Source organism: Palaemon carinicauda, chromosome 21 (genome assembly GCF_036898095.1).
Source record: "Palaemon carinicauda isolate YSFRI2023 chromosome 21, ASM3689809v2, whole genome shotgun sequence".
NCBI classification, from domain to species: domain Eukaryota; kingdom Metazoa; phylum Arthropoda; class Malacostraca; order Decapoda; family Palaemonidae; genus Palaemon; species Palaemon carinicauda.
This window is the reverse complement of record NC_090745.1, coordinates 50,406,235-50,431,234: the sequence shown is the minus strand read 5'-3', so window position 1 is coordinate 50,431,234 and position 25,000 is coordinate 50,406,235. Positions and strand designations below refer to the sequence as shown.

The 25,000-nt window shown below is 35.5% G+C and overlaps 1 protein-coding gene across 1 annotated transcript in view; it reads right to left on the bottom strand.

The window, feature by feature from the left end:
- The window catches only part of LOC137614898 (solute carrier family 22 member 21-like), a 947,260-nt gene that overhangs the window by 65,611 nt on the left and 856,649 nt on the right, over positions 1 to 25,000 (bottom strand). Inside the window, exon 13 of the mRNA XM_068344556.1 lies at positions 21,581 to 21,660. Within this exon, the coding sequence (XP_068200657.1) occupies positions 21,581 to 21,660 (80 nt within the window). The remainder of the gene's footprint in view (positions 1 to 21,580; positions 21,661 to 25,000) is intronic.

The following is a 25,000-nucleotide window of genomic DNA, read 5'->3' as shown; positions in this document are numbered from 1 at the left end:
GTCAATTCATGAGTAGAATGCGATTTGCAATTGATCAAAGCTCACTCTCTCTCTTTCCAGTCCATGGTTAGAAGACAAAATATGGCTCAGTAGGCTAAGATAAGTTATTAGCTATGAAGTTCAGTTGCTGAAGCTTAAATCTTCAATGCAAAAGCTTCCGAGTGCAGAAAAATAGGTGAATTCTATTTTCATTTACATATCATATCATCAATGTATCTAATGAACCTAGTAACCTTACTAGTTAGGGTGAAATAATTATTTCTTTATTAGGGGAGGAAGGAAGGGTCCTAGTGAATTTTTATGCGATTTATTTTATTGACTTCGTTGAAATGTCTATTTGTATATTTTGCCAGGTAATATGTTTTAATAATGTCCCACGAGGTTCGTTTTTCGTCGTTTTTACAAATATTTAGTGTGTTGATGCACACCCGAGAAATATTGAAAGGTGCATATCTTTTAAACTAAACAACTTGCAGAGACAGATACTGTAGTATCATTTATATTCGCGGTCATAAAAGTTTGCGCTAATGTTAAAAATTCTATGTTCAAGTGGTCGCAAATTCGCGTATTTTTAATTTCAACCATCGTATTTTCCCTCAAACCAACGGTCTATTTGATAGTAACAAACTGGCATGTTCACTGTTACAGTAATAGAGTTTAATTGACAATTTACCTCTAAGACTTTCAGTATGAGTAACTGGTGCCTAACCGATTAGCCTAAAACAACAATCGAAGGAATGAATGTTTTTTTACCTGTTTTTTTTTTTTACTTGTACATCTTTTCACTATTATTCTTGTGTTTTTGAGAGAAAGAACCACTTCACGAACCGTATTTAGCGACAAAATAATTTTCTGTTTCTTTTAAAAGGACAATATAATATCTTTTCAAGGCACATGGATCCGAGGAACTAATAAAATTGTTAAAGGAAAAAAATCATCACACCATTGTTTGTTCCTGCTACATGCACTGACAAATTTCAGCCCTCAGATTTTCCTGTCGATAAGGAGTACAAGGACATTCGGAAAAAAAATTTCCTGACTGGTACACAACACAGGCTTAGCACTAGATAGGTAATGTAAGGTGTGGCATACCCGCACAAACTTTTTTTCAAGTTTTATTTATATGAACATAAGACCGAGAGATCTCTCCTTGCCATTACATTCCTGACTTGTCAAGTCCTTCAAGGGAATGGAGGGGTCATCCCAGTTACAGCTCGTCAGTTTTCTCTTTAGGGCTGTTCGGGTATCTTGTACCATACATAACATATCGTGCTGTTTATTTTACATTACCTATCGTGGTTTGCCTTTGGGTGTGTGTCAGACGCCAAGGTTACCTATCAAGTGGGTCATTGGGGTGGTGTCACACCCCCAAGGTAATGTGTCATCAAAGATGTACTGTATAGTAAATATGCAAAATTATAAATTATGAATAATGATGTCTACAGCTAATAATTGTTTAGATGATAAGACAACAGGTTTACATCTCTGCAACTTGTGAATGACCTTCTTCAAAACTATAGCCCCACATAGGTCAGGAAACTACGGCTCAAGAAGCCATATACGACGCAGGTTATGACTGATTAAAAAGTCATCCCCAGAGGTTCACTGCTTTCCTCTATGACCAAACACTGACGATGTTGTCTTATCATCCAGGTGTCCCATGAAAATTACAAAAGATCGTTATTTCTTATTGGGTATTCCTGTACCCTTTGCTTTTCCCTTTTATTTTTTTATTTTTTTTTTTTCCTGTGTTTCTCCTTTTATTTACTAAATGTTACTCAAGAAGTCGGCATTTTAGTTTACAGTTCTCCTAGGGCATAAAAACTGATATACTCAAACAAGGGCATTTTTTAATTTGTAAAACAATCACTAACAGTTAAGTATTTTATTTAACAAAATGAATGTAAATAACTTGAGTATTGTGTGTTTGCTGAAGCATTTGCCAATAAAAGTAACATCAGTACTATTTTTTGTCATCATTTTCGTATCCCTAAAAATGACAAAGAAATCACTATTTTTTTTATTGGTAATTTTTGGACCTCTTGTTTTTTCAACTTTTTTTAATTATTGTGTTTCTCCCTTTGTTCACAGTGTTTTCCACGAATGGCTAACTGTAGGTAACCCTAAGAGGCAACATTCAGGTTTTCCTTTCTCGGAGTCTTGAGGTTAAAATTTATATGTGGAAATTAGTTCCTTTATTATTCAAATAATTGTAAAAATATTTTTTTCCACTTAAAGTTAGCTTTTTTTTTGCCAAAAAGAAAGAAAAATTATATTATTTTCTTGTAATAGGAAACATTTGTTAATAAAACTAACTTCAGTACTATTTCTATCACTATCTTTGTTGGGTATGTCAAACCCCACTTTACCTATTATGATAGACAAGTTATGGATCACATCTCAGTGTTAGAGAGCCTAACAATAAGTTTGCGGGCGTTACGATCGCCCCGATCATCCCCAAAAAACTGCGAAGGAGAATCTTCTGATGCCTTGACGTTCAACCACCCTTCCACCTTTTCAGGTTCCAAGATATCACCCTGCTAAGAAGAGTTCCCCACCGCCAGCTCTGTCGAAGACACCCCAGACCTGACTTCCATAGGCAAGCTTCCTTCTTGGTGCGACACCTATAGCACTATATGTGCAGGCTCTTTGTTCAAGCTTCTCCCACTTCCTTTCGTTTTGCAAAGGAAGTACTATGAGATTGCCAACGATCCCCTTCTAGCCTTGTCCTGGACTCCTCAGTAGAGTCTCTTACTAGGGGTCTCTCTGTACAGAAATGTTCCAGCCTAACAGCTTTGCTTTCAGCAATTGAGATCCTCAACATTTACAAGGGTGTGAAGTACGCCGTGCAGGCTGCTTTGTGGCTCAACCTATGGTTGGGGTTGTTGGGCCACATTGTTAGACTCAAGGATTTATCCATGGAATCTATAAGGTGGTCCTTAGAATCTTTCCTCTAATTGGGTACCCGAACTCTGGAAATCCTTTCCCACCAGGTAGTCAACCTGTGAGCAAATGCAATTCTAAAGAGGGATACAGTGACTGGAAGATTCCTCAGACAAGCGACGAAAGTCAAAGTAACGCACCTAAGGAACTCTACATTTGAGGAAACCTTTCTCTTCGAGCCAATAGAAGTAGAGGGAGCAGCTGATAGGTGGAGAAAACCTCCAAGGATTCTCTCCTCCATAGGGCCATGACATCCAGGCTATACAGGAGGGCTCTTCAACCTCCCAGGAATCAGCCTCAACCAGCAAATCCCTCAACAAACAAGACAGCAGGATACTCCAACAAGGTGTTATGGAGGCCCTTTCCTGGTAGAGACCAAAAGTGGAAGGGGGGTGGCCGAGGTGGTCTCACTCCCGCAAGACCTGGATAGGTACGCTCCTCGGACACCCCTTTAAGGGTATACTCGGACGCGCGCGACCCCGACGCCGAAAAAAATTCTTGAAAAATCAGTTTTTGCAGTAACCTCCTTTTTTCTTTTGCAAAAAAAAACTTCAATGAATGCTTAAAACAACTGTAAAGATAAATACTACTCATCTGCAGAAAAACTATTTATTATAAATATTTAAAAAAATTAAGTAGAAAAAAAGACCTTACAGAAAAATTCATAAAAAAAAGTTTATACATATATACACAAATCCTTTTAGGAATTGATTCTTAAATGTTTAGGACACATCTTGATGTATTTTGGATGAATTCAGACCCATGGAGGTGAAGATCTGGAATCAGAAAAAAAGGGTAACTTTTTTTGGCCAAAAAAATTTGTCCAAATTTCATGAATTTTTTTGGGTACCCAAATGAATAAACATATGTTATTCTAAAATAGAAATAGGTAAAAAAATCTTCATTATTTTGTAAATTTTATTTATATCAGGGGCCATATCTAAAGGTAATTTTTTTGAGAACTTAGAAATTTCGTAAAAAATTACATATATTTAATATATAATATGATATTTATGCAGGTAAAAATATACCAAAATATCACAAATTCTATAGGGAACAAGAATATATATAGATAGGGCAACTTACGCTCCGGATATGTCCACAAAATGGCCGCCAACCACACTGACTTAGACTCCCTAATCTGCCACTTGAAATGTAGGAAGGATATGTCAATTTCAAGGTGTTATTTACTAATCTAATTATTCTTGGATATGCATAAAAATTGTATGGTGGGTTGCTGGATAATTGTCGATTATTTTACGACTATAAAATTAAAATTCTGACCCAAAAAAAAAATTTTTGAAGGGAAATAAAATCGGAAAAAAAATGTAAAACAATATAATATTTTAGCTAAAAAAAATTGATGATATTCAATCAAAAAAGAAGTAAACAAAATTTTCCGACAAATAAACATCTAGATGAATCATTACTCTGTGATAGTTCCTCAGTACATAGTAATTTTGAAAGAAATGGGAAAAAACGAAAAAGTGGCAATCGTAGGAAAATCGAACACATACCTATATATACGCCATATCTGGCTAAAAATAAAGATAGGCATGGGTAGCCAGATCATCTAGAAACACTTTCCATCACTATAAAAATACAAGTTTTGCGACACTACTTGCCAATTCCTTACGGTAACATGACTAAGCAAAAAAATGCAAAACAAATAAAAAGGGGCACTCGCAGAAAAAAGGGCCAACATTCTAATATACAGCATTTCAGAAAAAAAAATTTCAGCCACGTGCTAGGCAAACCATCAAGGCACATTTTCCGACAAATAAACATCTAAATGAATCATTACTCTGTGATAGTTCCTTAGTACGTAGTAATTTTGAAAGAAATGGGAAAAAACGAAAAAATGGCAATCACAGGAAAATCGAACACATACCTATATATACGCCATATCTGGCTAAAAAAAGATAGGCATGGGTAGCCAGATCATCTAAAAACACTTTCCAACACTATAAAATTATAAGTTTTGCGACACTACTTGCCAATTCCTTACAGTAACATGACTAAGCAAAAAATGCAAAACAAATAAAAAAGGGGCACTCGCGGAAAAATGGCCATTCTAATATACGGCATTTCAGAAAAAAAAATTTCAGCCACGTGCTAGGCAAACCATCAAGGCACATTTTCCGACAAATAAACATATAAATGAATCATTACTCTGTGATAGTTCTTTAGTACGTAGTAATTTTGAAAGAAATGGGAAAAAACGAAAAAATGGCAATCACATGAAAATCGAACACATACCTATATATACGCCATATCTGGCTAAAAAAAAAGATAGGCATGGGTAGCCAGATCATCTAGAAACACTTTCCAACACTATAAAAATATAAGTTTTGCGACACTTCTTGCCAATTCCTTACGGTAACATGACTAAGTAAAAAAATGCAAAACAAATAAAAAGGGGCCCTCGCGGAAAAATGCCCAACATTTTATTATACGCATTTCAGAAAAAAAAATTCAGCCACGTGCTAGGCAAACCATAAAGGCACATTTTCCGACAAATAAACATCTAAATGTATCATTACTCTGTGATAAGGCACATTTTCCGACAAATAAACATCTAAATGAATCATTACTCTGTGATAGTTTTTTAGTACGTAGTAATTTTGAAAGAAATGGGAAAAAACGAAAAAATTGCAATCACAGGAAAATCGAACACATACCTATATATACGCTATATCTGGCTAAAAAAAAGATAGGCATGGGTAGCCAGATCATCTAGAAACACTTTCCATCACTATAAAAATATAAGTTTTGCGACACTACTTGCCAATTCCTTACGGTAACATGACTAAGCAAAAAAAATGCAAAACAAATAAAAAGGGGCACTCGCGGAAAAATGCCCAACATTCTAATATACAGCATCTCAGATAAAAAAAAAGACATGCACGTGTTAGCCCAACCATCAAGGCACACTTTCTAACACATAAACAGGAAAAAAAAATCAATAATATACGGCAATTCCTTACTACGTAGTAAATTTTTACAAATATTGAAAAAAAAACAGAAATTGGCAACCGCAGTTAAATACCTCATATACCAATAACTACGTCGTAACTGACAAAAACAAAGTCACGCACTTTCCAACACTAAAAAAGCAAAATGGTAAAATGGTCCTCGTGGTGATGAACGACATTTTAACTAAAAAAAAAAATCATGCACATGGTAGCCAAACAATCCACCAACCCTTTCCACAACTGATAACCTATACAAGTTGCACCATTCTACGACAATTTCATAATACGTAATAACTTTGATAATTATGCAAATTACCTTAGAAGGGTGAACTCTGTCGCGCTCGACCCCGACGCGTCTCAGAAATCGGGGAAGGAGTACAGCTACAGTAATGCACATCTGGACACTACTAGAGCGTGTAGGCGAGACACCTACTGCAGGTCGATCACCCACAAATTCAGTCACGGGGGTGAGTCACGTGAGAAAAACCGGTTTTTTTTTGACGCTCGGGTTCCCAGACGACCCATCCAATGGTGGGGGGATGACTGCTATGACTATGGCACAGGTGGCAACCCCACGGGAAGATCCTTGGAAGATTGCAGTGATCGGCGTAGAGGTATCGCGTCTCATTCATGCAATCTCTCTCTCCACTGACTTGGGATCCAGTTCCATCAAGCTCCTATTATTATTATTATAATTACTATACTAAATATTACTACTCCCTAAGCTACATTCCTAGCTGGAAAAGCATGATGCTATAAAACTAGGGGCCCCAACAGGGAAATTAGTCCATTGAGGAGAGGAAACAAGGACAAATATATCAAGAACAGTAATGTTAAAATAAATATTTCCTATATAAACTATAAAACCTTCAACAAAACAAGAGAAAAAAAAATAGATAGAACAGTGTGCCCGAGTGTACCCTCAAGCAAGAGAACTCTAACCCAATGCAGTGAAAGACATTGGTAATGAGGCTATGGCACTATCTAAGACTAGAGAACAATGGTTTGATTTTGGAGATTCCTCCTTCTAGGAGAGCTGCTTACCATAACTAAAGAGTTTCTTCTACCATTACCAAGAAGAAAATAGCCACTGGACAATTACATTGCAGTAGTTAACCCCTTGGGTGAAGAAGAGTTGTTTGGTAATCTCAGTGTTTTCAGGTTTATGAGGACTGAGGAGATTCTGTAAAGTATATACCAGACTATTCAGTGTATGTGTATGCAAAAGGAAAGTGAACCGTAACCAGAGAGAATAATCCAATGAAGTACTGTCTGGTTAGTCAAAGGGATCTGTAAAAGAGAAGGCCCTCTGGGCCAAAGTCCAGACCAAGATGAAGAAGGGCACTCATGAAGAGGTCCTCGGCAGGTATCCAGGCTCCTATAGTCAACTCTTTTTTGTGAACAAATTTGTCCTACAAACTCCATTCAGGATGGGAACGACAGACAAAGGACTTCATGTGCACACTGGATCTCCAAGAAGTATGTTTCAAGACCCTAATCCATCCCTCTTCAAGGAAGTATCTCAGATTCATACACACGAGCAGGCATTACTAGTTCAAGGTGCTGTGTTTTGGCCTCTTGACAGCACCTCAGGTCTTCACAAGGGTTTCTGCTCTAGTGTCATCTTGGGCTCACAAGAACAGCATTCGTCTCTTAAGGTACCTCGATGATTGTTTGATTCTAGCAGACTCGATGACGACCCTTCTTCAACACCGAGACAGACTTTTTGAGTTTTGTCAGGATCTGAGGATCATGATAGATCTCAAGAAATTGTCACTGCTTCCCTCTCAGAGAGTATTATAATAAGGTATAATTATAGACAACAATCTCCAAAAATTCTTTCCATCAGACAGCAGAGTACACAGTCCCTTCCTCAGACGGGAAGATCTTCCAGCCCGACAATGGATGTGCCTTCCAGGACACCTTACATCCCTGATCCGTCTTGTTCCCAACGGCCGCCTCAGGATCTCTCCAATGGCAGCTGAAGTCCATATGGAACCAGCACACTGATTCCCCAAACACCTTATTTCCTATAAGACAGGATGAAATGAAGGATCTTCATTTTTGGGTGACAGAGAAAGAGCCTCCCCAATCGACTAGACCTTCTCGCACCTCCTCCGGAATCGATGCTCTACACAGACTCATCAAAAGAAAGGTGGGGTGCCCATTTGCTGCATCACACAGTCTCAGGCCTCTGGTCCGAGTCTGAAAGGTACCAGCACATAAATATCCTAGAGACGAGAGCAGTCTTTATAACTCTCCAGAAATTCCAACAGTTGCTGGCGGGTCTCTCCATGGAGTTGATAAGCAACAATACTACAGTTGTGGCTTATGTAAGAAAACAAAGCGGTGCCTTTTTGCAGAACCTATGCCATCTATCAGTAGAGACACTATGATGGACAAAAGAAAATTTGTTGTACTAATTAGCGTACTTCCTTCCGGGCAAGAGAAATGTGCTCGCAGACAACCTGAACAGAGAGAGTCAGATAGTGGGCTCAGTATTTACTTTAAATCCTCTGATAGCCAACAAAGTCCTGACTTTATGAGGTTCCCCGACTATAGATATGTCCGTGACATCTCTAGACTTCAGGTTCCTGCTATACTGCTCTCCACTCTCAGACCCTCCGGCTCTATGGCAAGATGCATTGCAAGATTACAACATCGACGTGCACACTTTTCCCCAGTTTTGTAGGATGAGAAGGGCGCTTAATAACACCAGAGCATCTTACAATCTACTGATGACGTTCGTAGCCCTGCTGTGCCATCATGCAAAATGGTCCCTGAACCTTCTGCAGCTCTTAGTAGATCTTAAGAGAGAACTCCCACGAAGACAGGATTTACTCAAACAACAGCACGTAAACATAGAGAGGTATTTAGCATCAAGTTGTGAGAAGGATGTCTGAATATTTACAGAGATCTTCAGCCTCGTCTTACAAGGCAAAGTGGACTGTCTTCTGGGGTTGGTGTCATGGAAGGGGTATCTCTCCCCTCGATACCATTTCAACAATAGCTGAATTTCTTGTATACCTTTGGGAGGAAAAATAACTTTTGGTCTTGGCAGTGAAAGGCTATCGCTCACCCTTAATCTTAGCGTTTAGACTGAAAAAGTAGACCTTTCTTCTTCATTGGAGCTTTCTCTCCTCATGCGAAGTTATGAGATCATTTGCCCCCAGTTAGAGATAAGACCTCCTTGGAACGTGTTTTGGTTTATTTTGGTCTTTAAAGGGCACGCCCAATGAACTATTATACCATGCAACAGACTATAACCTCACTTTAAAGATGGCATTTCTACTCTCTTTAGCCTACACAAAGAGAGTTAATAAAATTCATGGTCTCTCATTCGGCATCGTCCATTCAAGTGGAAGGGGTGAGGTGGCACTCAGCTTCGTCCCTGAGTTTATTGCAATAACTCAAATTCCTGGGGGTACTGGACCATAGATTCAGATTAAGAGTGCCCATTCTTTAACCAATGATCCAGATAAACTGTTACTCTGCCCAGTGAGAAGTTTGAGATATTATCTAGAAAGCGCTGCAGCAACTCGTCATTGGCTAGAGGCCCTCTTTGTCAGTACAGGGAGAATTAAGAATAAGGTCACCAAGAATACAATCTCTGCTTGGAGTTGTAAAGTTATAGACTCGGCACTGAATATAGATACTCTTCCATCTTGACAAACCAGAGCTCCCGAAGCTTTGGGCCTTAGTACGTCCCAGGCTTTCAAATGCGACCTTCAACAGCCGCTACCTGCAAGATGTCACTTACAGGAACCTTGATACATTTTCTATCGGTCCTGTGGTGGCTGCACAGCAAGTGGCTTAAGAGTACCTCAGGCTCCTTGTTGGACAAGTAACAGATGGTTAAGGGCATTGGTTAAGTCTAGGATTAAGGAATAAGAATGACTGGCTTTTTTCTTTTCATCATCTTCCCCTCTCTTGGAGAACAGTAACATGGGTCCCTCTGCAAGCTGGCCTCATCTGTCTGCAGGTAAGAACCATTTCCCTTGTGTAGACTAGTAAAAATTTTATACATGTACACGTCCCCAGCTCTTCCTGCGAGGTAGGCATTGGGAAACATCCATATGTAAATTATGTATGCCTCTTTTCAAACTCAGAATATGCTTACATAGACGTTCATATGCTATCTCTCACAACCACACAGGTTACTCAGGCCATTATCGATGCTCCTTTTCTGTATCATATAGTGAAATGTTCAGGTTTTCCTCTAGCTACAGTCAAACACTGTACAGAGAAAACCCGGGGCAATGATGAAGCCAGTGGTAGGACTTAACACCATCCTAACAAGTGAGTCATCTTTATAAATAGTGTAATGTTTGTTAGTGCAGGAACAATTGAGAAATTTGAAAGTAATTTGTATTTTTCCTGAGTAATATAAACTTCTAGCTATTTATACAAAATGTCCGGCCATCACCTATCCACTGATAAATCCTGCTTGCAATAAAGAAATGATGTAGTTCACCAAAGCGTGAGTAGATGCAGGTGGCTGGGTCATTTGCAACCCCGTTCCCTCCCCGCTAATAGTGGTCGGGTAGGGTTGCCATCTTATACTAAAAGTCCTAATGGCTAGCCTTCCAGCTTCGCTGATGGATGATCCCTATAAATAGCTACGGGTTTGTATTAGTTAGGAAAAATACAAATTACCTCCGAATTTTTCATATTCAAACGGAAATAGAAATAAATGTGAGGCCATCAGGATTTCTGTGGTGAAACCTGTCAACACAAAGTGCTTGATAGCAACTCACACAGAAATGTAACTAAAAATAGATGTTATTGTCAGAGGTTTTACAGAAGCAGACTGTAAGCGTGGTGAAATGATTTGTCAGGAAAGTAAATAGTGGTAGTTTATTAGTACATTTTTGCATATTGATAATTGTCTTTCACTGATTATCAATAAAAAGATATAAAATGAAATAAAAAAAAGATATTCTAATTGATTAGTGGTATAAACACTATGCTGTATTAGCATCAGGAAGCGAGATGAAAAATTATATGCTAATTTTTTGGGCTGTTAGTCTTATAATGACATGGATTTATATTCGCGTAAAGTATCTTGCGCGAAACAGGCAAAATTTCGTCCTGAGCAAACAAAACTAATACAATAGTAATCTCAATTTTCCATACGAATATGACCAAACTAATCAATTGAAATTTTTTTAGAAAATTCTTAGTCAATATGAAATTAGTTCACAATATTTTGCTATTTTTCTTCTAGATATGTGATTAGTAATGAATATATAGATTGAGGAATGCCAAAGGGAAGTGCAATGATGTTATGAGCTAGATATTAAACAATTAAGGTCCATTATTGAATTGCACAGTGACAATAGAGGAAAATTTTTTTGTAGCACTGCTGAAAATCCACCGAATAATTACCATTATATGAATAACACTTGTGATCAAATACCACTATCCCTGGAAGGATTATCTTTGAAGGCCATTTTACAATGAACTTAGATCGTTTAAAAAGTCTTGTGCTTCAGGTTTTAGTTAATCATCACCATCACAGATAAAAATTTCCCTACAACATCATAAAACGCTGTCAAATGTGTTTGATGGGATGCTATGTGACAGTGTATTTTTCTGTGGAAAAGGTAGAAATCAAAGTTAATGAAAAGACTGAAAGGCCCGTGAAGTTACAGTTTGAATTAAAACAAAAAAACACACACTTAGGGCACGATAAATGGAGAAAGAGGCTCTTTACAAAAGAATATAGGTATGCAATGGAAGCCAGGAGCCACCCATCATGCAGTAACTCATTTAACATATGGGCAGGAATGGCCAGAGAAGGCAGATAACATTGACAGCCTTCAAGCCCAAAAGCTAGGTGCATACCAGAGAGGCTCTGAGAATGTAGAGAATTGCCTTCTAGAGAGTGTAATTAAATGTAATGATGCTCAATTAACATTTCTCTATAACTTGTAAATCGAAAATCTTGTTAAAAGGGAATTTCTCAACTCAGCCTATCGCAGTGAAAAATGCACGAATTATTTACTTGGAGACAGCCATTTCACAATGAAATCTATTCTCTAAAGTATCTCATCTACAATGCAAGGGTTACTTTAGCTGAAGCTGTATCATCTGCATACAAAATTTGGATACCAAGTCAGCTAGAAGATTTAGTGCTTACAGTACGTTCCCTCATTCATAGAATCTAACTTCCTTGGGCCTTAACTGAATAGGAGCTAATGTTTTGAAGGTAGAAGAGATGGTCTGGTAAAATTTATGAGCGTGATGCCGGAAGGATTACCACAGGTTGAAGGAGGGAAGTGCAATAAGACTGAGAAGGTGACGTACTCAATCTCAGATGTTTGTTAAGCTGCAACAAATGATCAGTGGAAGCTCCTAAAATACATTTTCCTCTGTGCCACTCTTCGACATCTCTATCGAAGTGAAATGGTCAGAGACAAGTAAAATAATCCATGTCAATGACTATACCTAAAGAAATACTGTTGAATCCTTTATAATTGCCTGTAACAATGGTCAAAATTTGAACCTAAGCCCTGGTTTATCTTCCATTAATCTGGTATTATCCTTGTATCTAAAATATGACATCTAGAATTATCAAGAAACTGATAGCTGTGGGATCCCATTCCCTTGTATAAATATGATGTCTTTGTGAATGTATCATTGTGAGTTCGTTGGTGTCACTAATGGATGAAAGTACTAACTCCAATCAAGTCTTTTCTTTTCTAATATCATAGCTATAATACCTATTATGCTATGATTAATTTCCTTGCAACTCACAACCATCTTTCCGTGACTTGGTCACTCAGAAACCTACAACTTTAATCTAGAGGTTGACACCGCACTAAACAAGGCTTTCGATGAGACTTTCAACTACCTGACTCCTCAATTCATCACTGGTTATGGCAATGCTGTGTTTTATAACAAGTGGGATAACCTTAACAAAATCCCAAACAATGTCTATGACTCAAACATTATGAATAGTGCTGGAGGGATAATGATTCGAGAGGAGAGAGAGGGTTATCAAAGCACCGATGTGATGACCCTTCCTTTGAATGGAAGGTCATTGGAAATGAGAACATTCAAGACTACTTCTCCAGAAACACTGCCACAAATTATGTTCAAAAGAATTGGTCTCAAATTTCCCCAGAAGGCTAGGTTCATCCCACCAGCAGAAAACCAAAAATACATGATTCATACTCCTCAATTCATTACTGGTTATGGCAATACTGTGTTTTATAACAAGTGGGATAACCTTAACAAAATATCAAACAATATCTATGTGTCAAACATTATGAATGGGGCTGGAGGGATAATGATTCGAGAGGAGAGAGAGCGTTATCAAAGCACCAATGTGAGGACCCTTCCTTTGAATGGAAGGTCATTGGAAATGAGAACATTCAAGAATACTTCTCCAGAGACACTGCCACAAATTATGTTCAAAAGAATTGGTCTCAAAATTCCCCAGAAGGCTAGGTTTATCCCACCAGCAGAAAACCAACAGATATATGATTCATACCCAATGGAGCACTACATACATCTTTTATGCAGATTTTTAAGCAACAAAAGTAAGCAAAATATGCTCGCATTTAGTGGCTTCATTTCAAGAACAGGGAAAGCGTCTCGGAAAATGTCAACAATTGACTATTACACCCAATCAATCAGCTGATTACAGAAAATGCAGTGGTATATGAATTGCTAAGGAGGCAACAACACAGGGGTCGGGGAGCCATAAATCATCAACACATTTTAGTCTATGTATGCCAGTAGTAACAAAATTGGAAGAGGAGTATAATGAGCAAATCATCATCCATGGCAAGTTTCATAAAGCCATGAATTATAAAGGCATGCTCATTGGACACAAGTGTAGAGGTGCTAGCTACTTTGACATTGTCATTGATTATGGCTTTGCTACCAGTCGGTGCCTGAAAATGAAGCTTGAGTAGAAGTTCATATGCTAAGGCACTCCCCAGTCTTTAGGTAGTCACAGACGCCATTGAATAGTTACTAATTTATGTGTTCTTGGATAAGGATAATTTGGAGGTACCACAAGAGACTCTACACAAAGTTATCAGTGGCTGTGCTCATGAAAATCTTGATAGATCTCTTAAAGAAACTTCAGTTATCACGTTGGTTCATCATTATATTAACTTCCACCAGAAGGTGCTTGAGGGGCATGTTGGGAAGACACGAATGCTCTGGTTCTCAGTGATTAACATTGCAAGGCTTATCTTCATGACGGACTTTGCAGTAAAAACAAATAACTTTGAGATCTTTCATCACTTCAACGGTAAGTTTGTTCAATGCATACGATAGTCACAACTATTCCAAGTGAATAACTTTGCATACAATTATTATCATTATTATTATCATTATTACCATTATTATTATTATTATTATTATTATTATTATTATTATTATTATTATTATTATTATTATGACTTGCCAAGCTACAAACCTAGTTGGAAAAACTAGATGCTTTAAAACCCAGACAACAGGGAAAATAGCCCAGTGAGGAAAAGAAGCCAGGAAATAAGAGAATTAAAAATTATATTTTAAGAACAGTAACAGCATTAAGTAAATATTTCATACATAAAAATAAAAACTTCAACAAAATAAGAGGAAGATAAATAGATATAATGTGCCCGAGAGTACCCTCAAGCAAGAGAACTCTACCCCAAGACAGTTGAAGACCATGGTACAGAGGCTATGGCACTATCCAGGACTAGAGAACAATAGTTTAATTTTGGAGTGTGCTTACCATAGGTAAAGAGTCTCTTCGACCCTTAGCAAATTGATAACACTGGTTTACAAAAAAAAAAAAAAAATATTTTCGTCTGAGGCAAGAATAGGGATAGGTGTTTTTTGCTAATTTGGGTGTAATGAATTCAAATTTAGAAATAGTTTTGCTCTATCACCTCTAGTTTTCTGGCTTTTAAATAGTTTCATTTTAGTATAAACAGAGAATATATGTGCACATTTCAAGAGTTGCAGCAGCTTATAACAGATTAAACAGGATAGATAAAGAACACTGATTGAATCAATATACTTGGGTGACACAATTACACAATTCATAGTACCACAGACAGTCAAAAGTGTGTTTTCTTAGAAGATCCGGTATATTTTGCCTCCGGGAAGTCACGCAAGAGCATCCAGCAGAAGTCTCCCCTCATACCGGGGTTCCATTTGCCTTGATAGTTGCTCTCCATCTTCGTAATGTCTTGGTGGAATCTTTCTCCATGCTCATCACTCACTGCTCCAAGGTTTGGCGGGAAGAAGTTGAGGTGGGAATGGAGAAAATGAATCTTGAGTGACATTCGGCACCCTATATCCTCGTAAGACTTTAGCAACTTTTCAATACAGGCTTGGTAATCTGGTACGCGTGTGTTACCAAGGAAGCCACTACAGACTGACTTGAAGGCTTCCCATGCTCTCAGTTCCTTTAAGTTAAGAAGCTCCTCAAAATCAGTATCCTTCAGTACTTTTCGAATCTGAGGTCCGACAAAGAATGCCCTCTTTGAGCATAGCAGCACTAACACCTGGGAACACAGTAGACAAGTGTTGGAAGGCAGCACCATTTTTGTCTACCGCCTTCATGAAATTCTTCATCAAACTAAGCTTGATGTGAAGAGGAGGAAGAAGCACCTTATTCATGTCCACCAGAGGAATCCCCTTGACGCTGTGTTTGCCAGAAACAAGAGTGATTCTAGACCTCCAGTCTTTGTGCTTGTAATGCTGGGATACAGCTCGACTATCCCTGAGACAGAGAAAACAACAGTACTTTGTGAAGCCTGCTTGCATACCCATAAGAAGACCAATGACCTTGAGGTCCCCACACAGACTCCATTGGTACTCGCTGTACTTAATAGCTTCTAAAAGAAGCTCCATATTGTCATAGGACTCCTTTAGATGGACAGAGTGTGCAATGGGAATGCTGGGATATGTATTCCCGTTGTGCAGAAGCACAGCCTTGAGACTTCGCTTGGAAGAGTCTGTGAAAAGACGCCAGTCTGAAGGATTATGTGGCAAACCAAGGGACGTGAACAAGCCAGGTATGTTTGTGCAGTAGCACAACTTGTTTTCCATGTCGAAAAAGGAAGCAAGGTCTTCGTTCCGATTCCTGAAACTGGTGATCCTTACATCTTCCTGGACTAGGTTCCACTGTTTAAGCCGAGAAGCCAAGAGCTCTTGACTGCTGTTTTGACAGATACAAATCAAGAGCATTATCATTCAGGTCTTCATGCGTGATCCAGTGTGGCTCGTTGCCACTTGTTCCTGAATATGTAAACTCAATATCTTCCAAAGATATTGACTCGGCAGAATCCTCCCTTGAAGGCATTTCTTCATCTGATGAGGAAAGAAGATCCTTATTTACAGGAGGTGTGGGTACAGGAAGATCATCTGAATGGAGAACGGGTCTCATAGCAGATGGGATATTTGGATATTTGATCTTTTTCCAAAAAGATGCATTGGAACCAGTTATATTAGTTAAACAAAAATAACAATCATCTGCGTGTCTTCGTCGCTCTCTCCAAATCATCGGGACTGCAAAGTTGAAAGCCTCTTTCTTGCCATTAAACCATGCAGTTAGTCCATTGTAGCAGGGTTTACAACAGATGTGTGGAGCCCAAGACTTGTCCTGATCACCAATTTTACAGTCAAAATAGTGAAAGTAGGCGGTTCTGAGGAGGGAAGTGATGGTTCGACGCTGTGCAACTGTTCTGAAGTCCCCACACACGTAGCAGAAAGAATTGGCCATGTTGAGGCATCCTCGATGTTTTGACGTGCTTGAAGCCTTTGGGGAATCTGAAAATATAACAAAGTAAAACTAAATCATATGCAAGGCAATAAAATATGCATTGGAAAATGTAATACTAATATTTAGCTACCCAAAATATGTGTAACACGATAGTTGAGGGACACCTCCTGTGCCGCCTGCGAGACAACCTCTTCCAATGACTGCCAGAGCACTACTGAGTGTGGATTGAGACCTGCTGCCCTAACTGCCAAAATCCGTCTTGATATATAATTATATATATAATGTAATGCAATCACTTACATTTAGTGCATAATAACTAAAAAATAAGTCATAAGTCTCACAATTTTAGAATTAACCCTGAATGCATATACACCTCTATGTATCGTATATGCACAAAATGCACACTATGCATTTCGAAAAAAAAAAAAAAAAAAACTAGAGGTGATGAATAAAAACAGATTTCAAATTTAAATTCAGCACTCCAAATTAGGTAAAAACGGGTATTTTTGTGCTTGCCTCAATTTCTTTGCAAACCAGTGTAATGAATAATGAGGAATTAAGAAAAAGGCTGTAATTTAAACATATTATAAATTGTAAAGACTAATGTAGAAGAGTATCCTGTAGACCCTAATAGGACTTGTGATATAATATTGATCATATACAATTATCTGACATAGTTCGAGGCATTCTTCGCGAACATTAACCTCTCTCACTCTGGTGCTTGGCAGTATATAAAATGTGGAGCTATTGTAGTGCACAGATCGCTTATTGCAGGATCTCTCTCTGTAGTCGACAAGACCATTGAGGAGACATATATGAAATATGCTAAATCTTCTGGCAATTAAAGATGTGCACACAGCCATAACCTTTCTTTAATCAAAACAAATGACAGGTTGGCTGTGGCTATAGTATTAGTGTTTATGATACTGCTTATTATACATAACTCCAATAACTTCTAGGTAACTGTTATGATAAGATATCTTAACAGAATATCTATTTCATCTAATAAACGGGATGTCTACTTGGCCTTTTCAACATCATCTGCTCGTGCTCAATTCTATGAACACATTATTGAAATGTGTACATGATTAATGATCTAGACTGTCCAAAGGTAGTAAGACATCGCAAGCTAGAACCTGCTGGGGTCAAGAAATATGCAGAGGCAGGGCAAAGAGTCATTTCATCCATAAAAAAAATTCACTTGGAGGATCCATGACAAAAACCACATTTTCTCCCTAGCATCTGTTGCTCCAATAAATTAAGCAGTCGAGACAGATGTACTATAGGCTGAGGCTGCAGGGCTGCTAAGGAGGATTTTATCCAGGAATATTTTGTTTCCCAGAAGAAAGAGTTCGTTGATTGCCTCAACAACTTGACTTGAAGGCAATGGATCATTACAACCAGAAAGTCAAGCTCACATACAGTATATGGGGGCAAGGTATTCTTAAGTGGCTGTGATTGTATAAAAATCACCCCTACCCTCTATAGTTGTAAGTCTCATATTAACAGTCATAAAAAGATCTCTCCATGGATTCTTCAGTTCATTATAGTCTTGTATGAATAGTTTTAAATACTTTTGCAATTGTGGCGTATTATAAATTTCAAATTTATTTAACAGTAGAAATCTCAAGATTTGACTTGATATAAAATCAGACACACACATTTATATATATATATATATATATATATATATATATATATATATATATATATATATATATATATATATATATATATGTATGTATATATATATATATATATGTATATATATATATATATATGTATATATATATATAATATACATACATACATATATATATATACATATATATATATATGTATATATATATATATATATACACACACATATATATATATATATATATATATATATATATATATATATATATATATATATATATATATATATATATATATATATACATACATAAAATACATAGTGAAAAAATAATGATGAGAAAAGAGTTAGACAGGGAGACCTCATCTCTCCTAAATTATTCACAGTTTACCAAGAGGTTTTCACAAATTTACATTGGGAAAATGGAGAAATTAGTATTATTAGGGATTATATTAATAACTTGAGGTTTGCCGATAACATAATAGTGTTTAATGAATCATGGGAAGAATTACAGAAAAAAATATCGAAGGTTTGAATAGGAAAAGCAGAAATGTAGGAGTGAAAATGAGTATAAGTAAAATTAAGGTAATGTTAAAAAAATGCAGAGGCAACAAATAAGATTTATGGACTAGCCACTAGAGACTGTTAATGAATATATACACTTAGGACAGACAGCAAGTGTTTCCCCAGGACATGAGAACGAAATTAAAAGAAGGATATGCATGGGATGGAGAGCATTTTGAAAAGAAAAATAGATTATGAAATGTAAAATTCCACTTTCTCTACAAAGGAAAGTATTTATTGAGATTGACCTACCAGTATTAACTCATACATCAGAAACTTGGAACCTTACTAAAGCCTTATAACATAAGCTAGTTCTAACTCAAAGAGCTATGGAAAGAATAATGCTGGGAATAACACTAAGGGACAGAAAAAGAGCAACATGGATACGAGAGCAAACTGAAGTAGAGGATACTCTAACAATGTGTAACGAAAAGAATGGGTTCCTATATATTGTAAAAGAAACAGGATAATGATGAGAAGACGATGGATTGGCGAAGTAAGGAAGTTTTCGGGCATTGACTGGCACAAGAAGACCATTAACAGACGCAAGTGGAAGGCCATGTGTGAGGCCTTTGTTCTACAGTGGACTAGTAATGGCTGATGATGATGATGATACACATGCAGTATGCATATATACATATAATTCTTATGAATATTTGTATGCATGTATATGTATATATATATATATAAATATATATATATATATATATATATATATATATATATATATATATATATATATATATATATATATATATATATATATATATATCTATATATATATATATATATATATATATATATATATAGATAGATAGATAGATATATATATATATATATATATATATATATATATATATATATATATATATATATAGATAGATATATATATATATATATATATATATATATATATATATATATATATATATATATATATATATATATATAAATTTCTGAGTGAGGATAACTTAACGTGGTGGAATAGTTTGTGCATTGCCATGATCAGCAAAGCTCTACTAGTCGGGGCCACCCATATGAGGTTGGTCTCCTATGAACGATTAGACAAAGGTCTCGCAACTTCACCAATGTGCAGTTGGCCAACATGGTAACGAAAACTGGCCTAAACCCAGATATAAAGAAAGACTTGTAGTGGACTGTATTTGTTGTTGCCTTTGGCTTATATAATCCTACTTTTCCTAATAGGGTTGTAGCTTACTGTAGCTAATAATAATAATAATAATAATAATAATAATAATAATAATAATAATAATAATAATAATAATAATAATAATAATAATAATAATATCTCCAGGTGTCCAGCTGTATAATCATGTACTTCATTTGTATTCTTGTATGTGCCTACTATATACTATTTTCCCTATTACATAATGTGTATTCTTTGAGTAAGTCAAAATACATGCCTGGATGCTAACATTTTAGCATGGGCCGTTATGTATTATTTTATGATATTACTTAACTTGAGGAGGAAAGGATAATAACTTATTGCAATATTAACAATATATATATGTATATATATATATATATATATATATATATATATATATATATATATATATATATATATATATATATATATATGTGTGTGTGTATGTGTGTGTGTGTGCGTATATATATACATATATGTATAGGTGTGTATATATATATATATATATATATATATATATATATATATATATATATATATATATATATATATATATATATACAGTATACAAATATATGTGTGTATATATGCACACACACACACACACACACACACACACACACACACATATATATATATATATATATATATATATATATATATATATATATATATATATATATATATACAGTGTACAAATATGTGTGTATATATGCCCATATATATATATATATATATATATATATATATATATATATATATATATATATATATATATATGTATATATATATATATATATATATATATATATATATATATATATATATACATATATATATATATATATATATATATATATATATATATATATATATATATATATATATATATATATATATATACATATATAAATAAATATTGGTCATATCAGCTAGGTATGTAGGCTTCTTTGCCTTGTTAACAGCCAATATAATGTGGTGGGAACCTTTTCATGTCTACATCCAGGTAGCTGAATTGTAGCTACCATGGTACATTGTTCACAATAATTCAATGAAAAAAACCTGACAAATGAAGAATGGAAGCCTCATTTCTTATATCCTTCATCATGCTAAACTGGATTACTTGATAATCTCTAAGATAAACTTTTCACTAGTTTTCTCATTCTTCATTATATTTACAATTGTGTCATGAGAATTTTGCTGTGCTCTAATACAATATTTGTCTGTTTAATTAAATAGGACCCATAAAATTTTACGTTCATTAATGGTTCATCTCTGATGACAGAACATTTTTAAGCACTAAGCAACTGAAAAATGTGCTATAAGTGGTTTATTCCCAAAATTATTGCACCTAATATGGTTAGGAAATAGTTTTTTTGTATATTAAAACAAAAATTTACATAAAACATAAAACATAACATGCATAAAACAAAAAGGTGAATATATTTAAAGAAACAATATTAGCGAATTATTAAATAGTTTCTCCCTTAAAAGTTTCATTCGCTTAAAACTGTAGTTTGAACATAATTTTTGCCTCTTTTTACAAAGATTACCTTCTGGGATAAATCCGGATAAGAAGCAAGCGAGGCCACCAAGCAAAAGAACAAAGGAGAGAGTGCCCTTCCTGCCCATTCTGCGAAATAAATTAGATTCATTTACAAATTATTAATAAATTAATATGTACTAAGAAATAACATTAAGATTTCTTGCATGCACTCTTGTACTTCCTGGATATAAAAACTCTCTAACACCACAGCTTTGAAAAATAAATGATCAGAACCTCAAAAATCAACAAACGGAGACATAATTGGTAATGATGAAAAATTTCTAATTCTTCTATTATGAAATATCTGACTGATTCAAGATATTGATTAACCTACATGTTTAGAGTTTCAAAGATATGATACTACACCTCAAAAGTTAATATTTCTACATATTAAACTACTTTTGTTTTAAATATCTCACATAATTACCAAGCCTCAAAAAATGGTATTTAATGATGATTAAATATTGATTTAGGAAACATTTGTGTTGTAATAATGCAAGTTAATTGTCATCTTACATCGTTACAAGGAATATATATCCAAAAGTTTCAGTATTTCAGAACATACATAACATTATCTTCCCCGAGCTTTGTTAATAATCTTCTGCCAATGAAGTTATCACATGGAAAATTCAGATGGATAAGTTCAGTGGTGGGGATTAGAATGAACTACCATCATGTATGTGGTGTCATTCAACCCTGCAACTGTCTCCAAGTGTATAATATAGTAAGTACGGATTGCACTTCCCGAGATATAGAAGCAGTTCATGATTTCTCTTGAACTAAGTGACACTCATGAAGTCCTTTCTACCATCTACGGGAAGGTTTAGATACTTTCTTTTACACAGATGAACATTTATCAAAAAAGGATTATTTTAGCAAAATATATCTTACTTATTTTCTGATATTAAGGCGTAAAAAAATATTTGACAAATAGCAATTGTTAGCTTTGAGCCTCCCAGAGTTATCAAAGTAACCAGGTAACTATGACGCAATATAGTAAGTTATCCATCAAAATAAGGTAATACTTCATGCATATTTGAATTAAAACAAAAAAGTCAATATGCAGCGGATTTCCTTTATTACCAAGATGCTCCCAGCCATAGGTAAAAGGAAAAAATGATCGAACAAAGACATTGATCTGCTAATCGAATTTATACGGAACAGAATGACCATATTTAATGAAAAAGAAAGAGTACAGGCAAGGGCATTACAAAAAAAAAAAAAAGAAAAAAAAATAAATAAATAAATAAATAAATAAATAAATAAAAAGATACACCATTAACACAGGCATCAACAAATTGAAGCTAATATAAATATTTCTGAAATGTGAGGAGGGAATCTAATGTTTTTATAAGTAGTATTAGTACCTCTCTTATTCCAACTAACAGCAATATCTATAACACTGGATGGAAGACCTTTTCAGTGTTTCAGCAAAAGGAAATAAGAAAAAAAAAATTGTACCGAGTAAGATTATGTAGTATGATAATGAAATACGTGTGCTGATAATATTTGAATATGGAAATTGATTTTGGAAGGTTTCTAAGAGCATTAGTCTTTAACAACAAAATAAACATGCAGAAAGAAACACTCACATCATTTGTTTTGATCCAAAATTGAAGTATCGCATACATTTGGATCCAGAAGTTTCTTTTTGAGATGGCGGTGAAAGAAATGTTAACCCTGAGATATTTGCGAGTATGTGAGTGGGTGTGTTCAAGCATTTTCGAATCTTGAGGCCAAACTCCGAAGTGGCACCATTGGACGCAACAACATCGAGGAAATCTTATGGTATCGGTTGCCGGTTGAAAGGTGGAACTTGGCACGCGCTATTTTGCACAAAATGTCCCGTGACAGACTATTTTGTGTCACCCCTAACGAAGAAGAGCCACTCGTCCCAAAATTGCCCAGAATACGTAAAACACGTTGAATCTTTATCCTTTGGGGTCGCCATTTATGATGGTTGCATACATCGTCACCAGAGGTGCCAAACATGTGACCTTGAACTGATGTGAATTTCAAATTGACCTTCACGAATCGCTGAGAGGAACACTCAAACTCCCTTTCCATATCTTGATTAATTCATATCTAATCGGCAAGATATTAGGTACCCAAATCTTACCCTTGACCTGACCTCAGAGGTCACCAATTGATCCAAGACCAAGACCTTAAAGATGAGTACCAATCACCTTGTCTCGTGATGCCGGATATGCTTGCTTTTGTCTATAAAAATTTACTCACTCCTCATGTGTGGCTTCATGACGGTTGAAATGTGTTGTGTTGAAACTTGTTTTATTGTAAACGCAGGAATGTGATTGAAAAGCAAAAGAAAACTTTTTTTCGCTGCTATTTCAAAAACTGTATTGTAGTTCGTTGTCTTGGCTTCAAGTTGTATTTGTCAGCAAAATAAAGTAGAATAACATGTTACTGCTCAAGGGTGGATCCAGCAAGTTAAAAAAGAGAGATGGGATCGGCAAACACAACCAAAGCAGCTGGGGGTCCAGTTGACGCAATTTTAAGCTATTCTAGAGCTATTTTTCACGTAAAACAAATTTTTTCCATAAAATTTAAATTATAAGGTGAATATGCATTATCCAATAACAACATTCCGGTAAAATATATGAAACATTTCATTAGTAATCTTCAGAATTGATTTTGGTACAGGACTATTCCCGGGAAACCTCACTACTTAACTACCTCTGAGTTATATTTGTGATTATTGAAGCAACAGCATTCTTCCGTTCAACTATCAAACAATAGCAATTCATGACTCGTCGAATTGTAATTATTCTCTCAACTTCTTTCAACTTCATTCATATCATAAAGAATCTCTTAATTCCATCTCATATATAATGGATTTTTACCATATGAGAGAGAGAGAGAGAGAGAGAGAGAGAGAGAGAGAGAGAGAGAGAGAGAGAGAGAGAGAGAAGGATGATTTCAATTTTCCACATCTCTTTTACTATATTCTTTTATTATAGCAACCATTGAACTGAAGATGTTGATTATTGTTTTAGTTTTATCAGTTTGAATGTTTTCGTAAATTTCAAGCTTTATATCATGAAATCTTTTCGATTTCTTCACATTAAACATTTAGGCGAAGAAAAGTCTGGTGTTTATTTCGTCGAAGATTTTTTTTTTTTTTTTTTTTTTTTATCCTTTGTACTGTATTACTTTTAAAGAAACAAGTTACATTACAAATTGAAACCTCAGCTTTGTTTGCAGCATATTTTACATTGAGCACCGGTAAACTTATTGAACAATTATAGAATTATGGAGTTTCCATGCCACGTAGATTTGTTAATCACATCACATTTCAACATTACAAATGATACAGAATAATAATCGTAGCAACCAAATTACATTGTAATCCCATTTAAATTTCTGCTTTCAATAAATTGGATTTTTGCCTTAAATACTGAACAGAACA